The sequence below is a fragment of the Salvia miltiorrhiza genome, chromosome 1, assembly GCF_028751815.1.
Source record: "Salvia miltiorrhiza cultivar Shanhuang (shh) chromosome 1, IMPLAD_Smil_shh, whole genome shotgun sequence".
NCBI classification, from domain to species: domain Eukaryota; kingdom Viridiplantae; phylum Streptophyta; class Magnoliopsida; order Lamiales; family Lamiaceae; genus Salvia; species Salvia miltiorrhiza.
In genome coordinates, this window is record NC_080387.1 from 62980287 (window position 1) to 62991245 (window position 10959).

Below are 10959 nucleotides of genomic sequence, written 5' to 3' on the forward strand. Positions count from 1 at the left end.
TTTTTTTTTCTTTTGGCTTGGGGATGAGTGGTCGAGGGGAAGCTATGATGCACGAATTCTTCAAAAAATAGCATGTACGGAAAATCGGATTCTTTTAGGGTGCGATTCTCTCGGATTCTCGTCGGATTCGCACCCGATTCGCCACGTGGCGTATCTTTTAAAACAATTTATAAAAATAAATCGGATTCGCAAATTTCATAGGCGAAATTCACGTATCTCGTGCACGGAAGGCCTACACAAGGTTATTTTGATAATTTATTTTCAGTTATAACTTATATATTGGACTAATAATATTTGAATCATTATATTGTTGCTCAATTAACTTATATAATTGAAAATGCTTAACTTATGGGTAAAATAAAATGTAAATTACATATAATTAATTTAAGAAAATTTAAATTGTATATATTTTGTAAGCATTATATATCATAAAATTTTAATAATTAGATGTATCCTTGCCGAATTGCACCCTATAATTTTTAAAAACCCGTATTCTCGTACTCGTATCGTATCGTCCCTGCATCCGCACCTTCGTACCTATGCAACATAGGGGGGAAGTAAAAGTTTTTTTTTTTTGGTTTGGGGTTGGTGGTTGAGGGGGGAAGAGGGAGGGAGAAAGAGGAGTGATAGAAATGAGGTGTGGGTAGTTTTTTATTTTAATCTTTGGGGCAGTTTGGTTATTTAACATAAAAAGTGAGTAATTTTTTTAAACTTTTATTTGAGTGGGTAAATTTTAAATTTACTAAAAGAAAATGACTACTTTCATATATTGACTCTAATATTTACCAGCCCTATGTTTTCAATGCGTATATGAATATTTATAATCAATATCAATAAAATGGCATAGAAACACTTCAAAGATTGTTGATATATATATTTGACTATAGGGTCTTCTTATGTGATAAGTTCATAGGAATGTACAAAAAAAATACTTCTATAAAGATAAAAATGAAGAAAAGTTTTTGACTTCTATGAAGAAGTTTCTCTGAAATTCTTTGAAGATATATTTTGTATCATGCACTAAATAAATAGTCTTGAGAAAAAAAAATTGTAAATATTTTTTATCGGAATTAGAAGATGTCATAGTGATTTTTTTTTTTTAACATAAGTAGTTTTTCAAAAAATAATTACTTTCAACAGTAATTTTGATAAACTACTTTTTTACTTCAAATATTATTCACACTACTTAATACTAGTATATTTTTAGAAAGATATTTTAGAAGTATTATTTTGTTCAATATTATAAGAGCATATAAATAACCAAGTACAAGACACACACTTTATTGGTAAGACTAAAATTCATATTTTAGATTGAATTCCACCAGTGCATTGTAATGTGAATTTTCATAAATCCCAATAAAATCCAATGAAAAACATAAATTCTGATCAAACTTAATAAATAGGAAAAAGGAAAAACGAAAGAAAAAGTTGTTTTTTTTGGAAGCTAAAACGAAAAAAAAGTTGGAAAATCATTTACCATCGTCTCATTTCCTTGGTCCCTATATTTGTTTTGGCATTTAACTAAATAAAATAATCTAGTATTTTAGATCTTGACTTTAATCTCAAAAAATTCTTGCAGAAAATCACCTGACTACCTGATTGGGCGTTCCAGGCCAATGGGAATCCTTCGTGCAACTCACGCTCCAAGACATATCAAAGGTTATCTCTTGGCTTGGCGACATGTACATACAAAGTCTGTGTATCTACATGTGGGCGTAATTGAAAGGAAAAAAAGAAAACCCCTTTTTTAGTAGTGACACAAACTCTCAAGAAACTCAAAAGCATAAAAAGAACCCCTAAATCCTGGAAAAAATAGAACAAAACACACACACAGCACATAAAAATCATAAGAAAAGGCATCCACAACAGTAACCTTAATAACATCTGAAAAGAAGAAAACAAGATCCACCTCGATCACCCCTCCCCCCCTTCACCCACAAACCTCTCTCTCTGTCTTTCTTGATTCACAGAGAGAGAGAGAGAGACATGGAGGGAATTCAAAGTCCCAAGCTCTGCGAATTTCCTCTCTCGTAAAAAAATCTCTTCTTTTTCCAGCCCGAATCCTCCTCTGTGGTTGCATAATTCGTTCCTTTCTCTGCGAAAAGAGAGGAGTTTTTAGTCGAAATTTGGTAGGTGGTGTGGTGTAGAGGGGGAGAATGAGGGAAGATGAGTCAAATTGGTTTTCGAAATGGGAGGAAGAATTGCCGTCGCCGGAGGATCTGATGCCCTTATCCCAATCCCTAATAACCCCTGATCTAGCTCTGGCCTTCAACATTCACAACCCCCACCAGCAGCAATCGCTCCACCCGCCCCCGCCGCCCCCCCTGCCTCCGCAGCCCAATTCCTCGGCGGAATTCGACTCCCCGGAGCTCAGCGGCGCGGGGGGCGGGGGCGGAGACGAGCCGGCGCGGACCCTGAAGCGGCCCCGGCTGGTGTGGACCCCGCAGCTGCACAAGCGGTTCGTGGACGCCGTGGCCCATTTAGGGATCAAGAACGCCGTCCCCAAAACTATAATGCAGCTCATGAGCGTCGATGGCCTCACCAGAGAGAACGTCGCCAGCCATTTGCAGAAATACCGCCTCTACTTGAAGCGGATGCAGGGGATCTCCAGCAACGGCGCCGCCGGCGCCAACAGCCCCGCCGCCCTCTCCGACGCCGCCACCGACCACCTCTTCGCCAGCTCGCCCGTGCCCCCGCATTTCCTGCACCCGGCCAGGGCCACCTCCGACCATTTCCTGCCCTTCGTGCCCGTCGCCGCAATGCAGCAGATCCACCACCAGCAGTTTAGGCATTTCGGAAGCTCCCCTCCCAATGCTCAGTTTGAGCATCCCTTCATCAGGCAGCCGCAGCCGCAGCCGCAGAGGATGCCTACTAACACGCCGCCGCCTGCCTACGCCGATGATTTGGACCCGCCTAATGCCGCCAATGGGAGGAAAATTCTCACCCTTTTCCCCACCGGCGATCATTAATCATTCAATATTTTCTTCGAAAAACATATGTGCAAAATCTGTTGTCTTTTTTCATGCTCTTAGATTTAGTTTTTTATTTGCATTTGGATGGTGTTATCATTTTAGCTACTATTTCCTCTTCTTGCTCAACTTAGTACAACTAGTAAGTCTTGGACCATCCACGTTGCGTATTTGAGTCGTCTGTACATTGAGAGTGGCGGATATCAACCATATGTGATGTCACTTAGAGGAATATGTCCATGAGAAGTGGCTCGTTTCTCTCGTTGAGTCGTCTCAAACTGTTATCAGAGGTTGCTGTTTTTGTTGGTGGTGGTGATTAGCATCCATGGCTGCACAAACATGCTACTGGATTTTTTTCTTGTTTATTTATCATATCATTACAGTCTTTGTGTTTCTTGTTTTAGCATCGTATAGCAGTGTTGTAAATGTTGTGTTATTAGCAAACAATAACAATTCTACTATTGTTTACTCACTGTGTTTTGATTGTTCATGATTAATTACTGCCCTTTTTTGTAGCTACACTATTGGAACTCATGGGAGAATTTTCAGCTGCTTATTGAATTCTAATGGAGTTAATGAAGCAGCAACAAGTAAATTATTTAGTACTACATTGGTAGTTGGCTTTTACATTATTGTTGCGACTTTTGGTCTTCAAACTCTTTAAATTCTAATATTTGTAGTAAGTCTATTGAAAGGTGAAATGGATCGGAGCAGAAATGTTTTGAAATAATATTTTCTCTGGATAATCTTTTCTTGAATTTCCTATTTTTGGGTTCGTTTCATCCTACAGTTTGTGAATTGAATATTTGATGTACACTACTACTAGAGAGAAATAGCTATTTTAACTTGGCTGGTTGAGCTACTTAATTGCTCTATAAATGCAATTCGGATAAGATTTTTTTCTTGTGTTTCGTTGTACTATATAATGTTCGTTTTCAATAATATAAAATTAAGACACGTCCACGTATCATGTCTTAATAAAACGATCAACAACTGAAATAATTGAGAATTATATAAAAACGTGTGATGCGAGATATTTTTGAAATAAGTAGGTGATGGATGCTATTGTTGGCTTTTAAATTTCAACAAATCGCTCAAGGAAAAAAGAAAACCTTAAAGATAATAAATAATTTAAAATATTCCCAATAATATGGCGATTTTCATCTTAGGAAAATTGTAGATATTGGCGAGGGATCTTTGTGTCTCTCTTACTATATACATTAATATAATTTTTTTACTATATATTAGTAGTATATTTCTACTTGGAACACTGAACTGAACATGACGTGCCCCAATACACAAGTTGATTTTATTAAATTACTTTTTGCACACCCAATAATTTTTTATAAAAGAGAAATTAGACAGTAGAATTATTTGCATTTTGTTGGTTTGTGATTTCATTTTCATGTGGACCAAGCTAAACAACTATATAGACCACGAGATAGAGTCGCCTGGCTTTTGTTTTTGTTTATTAACGTTTCCTTATCCTAAGATATTTAATTCTTTTATTTAAGCCATAGAAATTAAAAGACTTCCTAAATGATTCGTGTGTTGGTTCGAGTTTGATAGATCTTGTTGAGAGTGACTTTCATTGACCAAAACATCTTGAAAGACTGGAAAAAGCTTAAACACAAATTTTAAGATAAATGATAAGTGATAAATGATAAATGATAAATGATAAATAATCGATAAATGATATACTTGTTTTTAGTTTTCGAAAATTTGCAATTACAACATTATAGATTTTTTTTTTTAATAAAACTACGCCGTGTGATAATTAGTAGAACGCTATGTTGCATAGGTACGGGGTGCGGATGCGGGGGCGATACGATACGAGTACGGGGATACAGGTTTTTAAAAATTATAGGGTGCGATTCGGCAAGGATACATCTAATTATTAAAATTTTATGATATATATAATGCTTGTAAAATATATACAATTTAAATTTTCTTAAATTAATTATATGTAATTTACATTTTATTTTACCCAACAGTTAAGCATTTTCAATTATATAAGTTAATTGAGCAACAATATAACGATTCAAATATTATTGGTCCAATATATAAGTCATGATTGAAAATAAAATTATTAAAATAACCTTGTGTAGGCCTTTCGTGCACGAGATACGTGAATTTCGCCTATAGAATTTGCGGATCCGGTTTATTTTTATAAATTATTTTAAAAGATACGCCACGTGGCGAATCGGATGCGAATCCGACGAGAATCCGAGAGAATCGCACCCTAAAAGAATCCGATTCGCTGTACATACTAATTTTTGAAGAATCGTCATTCTGTTTCCTATGTATTGGATGAATTTTGCCAAAAAAAACTAGGGGTGTTATAATTGCAAGATACTAATTAAAAATATTATTATAATTGCAATGTTTTAATTTGTGACGTGTTATTTCCGACAATTAATCTTTAAAAATAAGTGAATAAAATAAAGTACTATTTCTTTTACAAAATTATAACTCAATTTTTTAACAAAACGAGGAAAAAAGTGAGTGGATTGGGGATTCGTCTAACAGATAAGATCAAGTTATAACTTTATTACAATACTTGGCAAATATAAGATATCTTTTGTGATAGACAAATATAAAATAACAAGGATATGCACATCTATCACATAAAGACTCGTAGTGTCACATAAACCACCACACTAACTATATACTAATTAATATTCGAAATGATAAACAATAAAGTTTATGATAATTATTGTATATAACATTGCCCCATCATTCGAAGAGCACATACGAAAAATGTTATATGAGACGAGTCAAGATTCAGATTCAAATCTATATCTAATGACATATTTTGTAAACATAAATGCCAACAAAATCACAATTATATTCTTGAAACATAAATTTAAATTTGGAATTTGAATTATGTTTAGATGTTGCAACTCATCCATGCAGAAAGAAAAGCGTGGTAGCCGGCTCCACGACCGGGTCGAGATTCATCATGCTCTTCTAAAATCAATATAGTAATCAGATCCGATCTGTTAAACCACTTATTACCTCATCATCAACACAAGATACACTACACGATCTAATTAATTAATGAAACCCAATAATACTATATATTAAAAAAAAAAAAAAAAAAAAGCAAGGAAAGAAGTGGATTTCCCATATTGATTTTTGTCTGAAATGGGGGTTTCATTCATTGTTTGACAGTTCACACCCACATGAATCCAAATCCAAGAGACACATCCCAATCTTTGAGTTTGTAAGGAAATTCAATAAACAAACCCTCCATTATCCACCAACTCAATATTTTTATAACATCAAGAAATGGATTTTTTATAGTACTATTAAATAAGTTTACAAAGTTTGTAGAATATTTTGATGGCAAGCTGTCATTGGATTATTCTCAAGGCATCATTTGCCTTTTCTTTTTAGGGGCGGGGAGGAAAAACTAGCACCATTTGCTTCCCACCTCGGACCATGTGCTGTAGATTTTTTATATTTTTTGTTATATTTTTCGAGGTACAAAACAAGATCTCAAATGATGTAATGTTGTCAATTTTAAATAATTCAATCTTTGGATTCAAGTAAAGTACTCTTTTCTTGCCAATTGGGAGATAAAATTACGTTATTACTCCAATGACATTGGAGTTCAAACCATTAAAAATCCATTTACCAAAGTTTCAACTTTTTTGCTAATCTTTGTCGCAAACGCTTTTGTTGAAGTGCGTTCTATTCGATTGTGGATGATAATGTTTTAATTAAATGTAATATTCATTGAATCCAATAGATGCTACTTCTGGTAAAATACTACAGATGCCAATATTAGTCGTGGAACACCATTCCCGGTGTTTGAGAAAGGTCCAAATGTAAATTTTTTTTGGCAATTTTTCATAAATTCAATTGATGATGTTGCACAACTATGTCTAAAGCAAAAATATACTTAAATTCTACGGAAATAATAATTAAACAGCACACTAGGTCTGTAAAAATCTCCCTATAACAATTAACAAATAGCAAGTCCATAATTAGGTTCGTCACCACTTTAACAATCAAAATAGAATACGATCAAATTTTATGCATCTTAAATAAAACTAACAAACCTAAAATAGGACACACTAGAGAATACATGAAATCTCCAAGTTTCAACTGTTACCGATGGTGCTGGGAGTAATCAAAACTTAGAGGCTGCTGACAGAAGGGGGCCTACACATACATAACGAAATTCATTAGAATATGTGAAATGGATAAAAGATAGATTGTGCATAAAACAGAAGGAATGAATTGCAGCATGATAAGGAAATGACAAAATGCATTCGACTACAGCAAGTAAAGGTATGACACATTGCATAAGCCCTGTACTAGTTTCAGGAATCCATATAAAAAATTACAGCATTCATTGCACAGCTGATCCAATTTCAGATGAGACTTAATTATGCAAAATTGACAACACTGGGAGCAATCGAACAACGAATATGCAGCCAAGAACTCAATAATGTAGAAAAAGATAGAATTAGGATGCATTTGCCTCATTTGATATAGTAATATAGGACAAAGTATCAACTCCCCCTACCTTTATTTTCAGCTCAATTAAAATATGAATAAGGTGCAATTTGATAGGAGTGCTTCATTATCTAAATGATAGTTTAAAAGGAAGTTGGATCTTGACGTAGTTTTCAAGAGTTACCCGGGTGAATAAGAATAGCAAGCATCTACGGAAATATTGTAATCCAGTCAGAAAATCAACATGAGAGAATTGCAGAATTTACCTGAAAAGAGGCATGCCGTATTTGATCATATGACTGAGCATACATCATGGTCTGCATTGGCAATGGCATATATAATGCGTCCCTAGAATTCTGATTTGACCCCATGGCACAATACGGGCTAATCACTGGGGTCCTGTAGTTGAGGGAAGCTTGAGGAGGAGGCATCTGACCCAGCTGTGGGAAGACAGAGTCGTACTGGACAAATGGAGGCTGAAAATTTTGAAAACTAACAGGTGCCATCCTGAAACTCTGAGCCTTTGGGATGCTCTTAACATATCTGCGTCTTAGAAGTAAAAAACGAAAAATAATATCAGTCCCTATACCAATTGCAATAAAATAAACTTGAGAAAATTGAATATTTACAATATTCATTAACTAGTACTCGGGACATTGTTGCAGTCATCAAATAGACAGATAACTTATAATTTCAAATGTATCACTATTTGTTACCTGTCATAACTGCGATCATAATCAGGATCAGTACGGTCCTTCTCCCTGTCTCTAAAAATTGCTACTCTTGAAGAATTGCCACCTTCCATGCTGCAGTGCCTTTTTTCCCAATCCATACCCAAGTCTCTTGAAACCTCATTGTCATCAACAGTAATGTTCGTCCCATCTGAAGCAGCCCAAGGCAATGCCTCTTCTGATCCAGAATTACTAGGACTGCTGAAAATACGAGCTCTTGCTCTGTCGTACTCTTCCTTCCTCTCTTCCACGGTTCTTACTGGATTGCGTTTATGGCCAAATTCATTGAGGTCATTAGAGGAAGCTTTAGGCCTGGGTCTAATGACAATCTTCATCTGATCAAGTTTATTATTTTCTGACTCTTTAGCCGGAACATCTGACAAGCAGACCGCAGGAAACTTAGACTCTGGCTTCTTCATAACCAAAATCCTGACTCCTTGACCATCCGCAACATTGTCCTGAACCATGGTTTGCAAACCATAGTGTTGAGCAACACGGTGGGCGGCAAGACGAAGGTATGAAGTTGGGAAGTGCTGAAACTCGAACTGCAGTACATCATTATTCTGCAAGAACTTCTGTACATCGAGTTCCATCCGCAGAACTGAAAATATCCAAATAAAATGTATGTCATTACCTATTATTCAAACATACAGGGGGAAGGGACAAATACAAAATAAACTGCAAAAATATAAAGCAATTTTTTTTTCCATATTTTCATTATACAGATAGAGCAGCCAAAAAGTGCTTTAATGGGTGTTTGTCTGAGCATATAAGCTCTTTACAACAATTCTAAGATTCTCCAGAGCTTATAACTTTTTATGGAATTTAGCAATCACTTCGATGAAAAATCATAATTGCTCCAAAATTAAATATTAGGAGCTTATGAGATTTTCTTTAAGGAAGCAAGCCAATCCCACTTCTTTGAAAAGTAAAAAAATATATTACTGAAAACCATTATATTTTTAAGATATTGTAACTACAACTATGTAAATTGTAACTATTAATAATCTTATATTCAATATAACCCAAATACTCCAAAAATGGGTTTTTAATAAGATGTTACATCTAATAAGCTCTAAAAACATCTTGTATGATGTAGGAACTTATGAGCTGCCTAAGAATTAAGATAAGAAATAGAAACTTATAAGCAAAAATGGACAAACACACTCTAAAACCGAAAAGAAAAGATAATACTGCAGTTTGTGATTTGCTTGTCTATGATTTTGCAACTCTCTCCAATGGAACATGGTTACAAGTCTATCGCAACAATACCAACTAGGGAAGAGAATTGCAAACTGTACTCATTTCCTATCAACCCAAGTTTAGCTCCAATACCTCTACCATCTATATCAACCACAAAATATCATACTACATGGAGTATGGACCACCTTTTACAAAGCTTCCTGTGACTTAGCTATTGCAATCATATTGAAGAAGCAGGACCACCATCTAGGATAAATTTTGCACTGAGTACTCCCTTGTTTCATATGCATACTTCCAAAAATCCAAATACGCATTTAGGAATGTTCATAAGCATTGTGATTTCAACACAAACTTTTAACAATAGCAGCAATTATGACTGCTCAATCAGTTAAGGAAAGCCGAAAAAGGAAAACCTCGACAAATCTAACATACAAGATCAATTAAAATTGACGAATATTATATGTACAATATCTCAGTGCAGCACACTACTACGAAATTCTAGATTATCAAACACTCATGGATGATATAGCCAACCATCCAGCATGTTTAAGGCCAACGCAGATTATCACACAATTCAGATCTACAAATTTCAGCAACGCGGCAACTTACGACAAAACTAAAGACAGATTAATCAATTCAACGTCGCAACACATCAATGGTCAAAACTAGAATTATAACCACTCATCTCATCAACGAACACGAGAAAGAGCAGGAGCTCAAAATTACTCTCCGTCGATAAAACAGAATTGAAACTAACTAACTAACTAACTAATCAACAAAATTACAAAAACTAAAAACACAAAGTAAAACAAAATCAGACACCACAAAAAACACAAAAAAGGAAAAGAGAAGTTGAAAAAGCACTAACTAGTCAGACGATGGCGAGGATTCTGAAGCGCCTCGACGAGAAAAGGATCCACCATGGATACGTACGGCGGCGGCTGATTCCCCTCCGCCTTCTGCTCCAAAACGGCTTGCTGCGTCGAATCCATATCCCGTAGAAAACAGAAACAATACAAAATCAAGCACAATCTACAGCTACAGATACAGATAATATAGATATATCATATATGTGGTGACTCCTTGCGAAGGGGAGGGAAATTGAGAAAAGGGAAGCCCCTTTCTCGAATTTTCCTTGGGATTATCCCTCCACAGTCGAAGAGAGTGATTGAGCAGAATTAGGATTTGGATTTATATGTATTTTTATTTAATTTTTTATCATTATTCTCTGATATTTTTCTTGCGTTTATAATTTTAGATTTTAGCAGTATATTTTTTCCTTTTTGGATGGAGTAGAATGAAAAGTCCAAAAAAGGACAGTGAGTGGGGTATAAGCAGAGTAGCCAATGCCATTCGTTGGGAATATTTATTTATCAGCGGCGACTCCAAGACTTGGAGTATTAATTTCACGTTCACACTTTACTCTAGAAGGCTCTTTGGGTGATTTTGTGATTCGTCATAACTTGGAGGGTGTTTAGCTAAAGCTTATTTTAAAGAGCTTATAAGCTCTCGAAGCTTATAAAATATTTTAAAAATTTATAAACTATGATTTATTAAGATTTTTTATAATTGAATTTATAAGTTAGAAA

The 10959-nt window shown here is 35.2% G+C and overlaps 2 protein-coding genes across 3 annotated transcripts; one reads left to right on the forward strand and one right to left on the reverse strand.

Moving 5' to 3' along the window:
• The first annotated feature begins 1717 nt into the window (after positions 1 to 1717).
• On the forward strand, positions 1718 to 3437 carry LOC131003818 (transcription factor MYBC1-like). Its single transcript, XM_057930373.1, has one exon. The coding sequence runs from the start codon at positions 2157 to 2159 to the stop codon at positions 2967 to 2969; it is 813 nt and encodes a 270-aa protein (XP_057786356.1). The 5' UTR covers positions 1718 to 2156; the 3' UTR covers positions 2970 to 3437.
• Positions 3438 to 6917: 3480 nt separating this feature from the next.
• On the reverse strand, positions 6918 to 10737 carry LOC131003690 (uncharacterized). 2 transcript variants are annotated; one of them, XM_057930244.1, is made up of 4 exons: positions 10239 to 10737; positions 8153 to 8768; positions 7703 to 7979; positions 6918 to 7139 (listed from the first exon to the last, which is right to left on the reverse strand). In XM_057930244.1, exons 1-4 carry the CDS (start codon positions 10360 to 10362, stop codon positions 7086 to 7088), a joined length of 1071 nt encoding a protein of 356 aa, XP_057786227.1. In that variant the 5' UTR covers positions 10363 to 10737; the 3' UTR covers positions 6918 to 7085. The 2 variants fall into 2 exon arrangements, with proteins under 2 accessions (XP_057786227.1, XP_057786222.1); XM_057930239.1 differs by having other exon boundaries at positions 7703 to 7985; positions 10239 to 10710.
• Between the last annotated feature and the right edge of the window lie 222 nt (positions 10738 to 10959).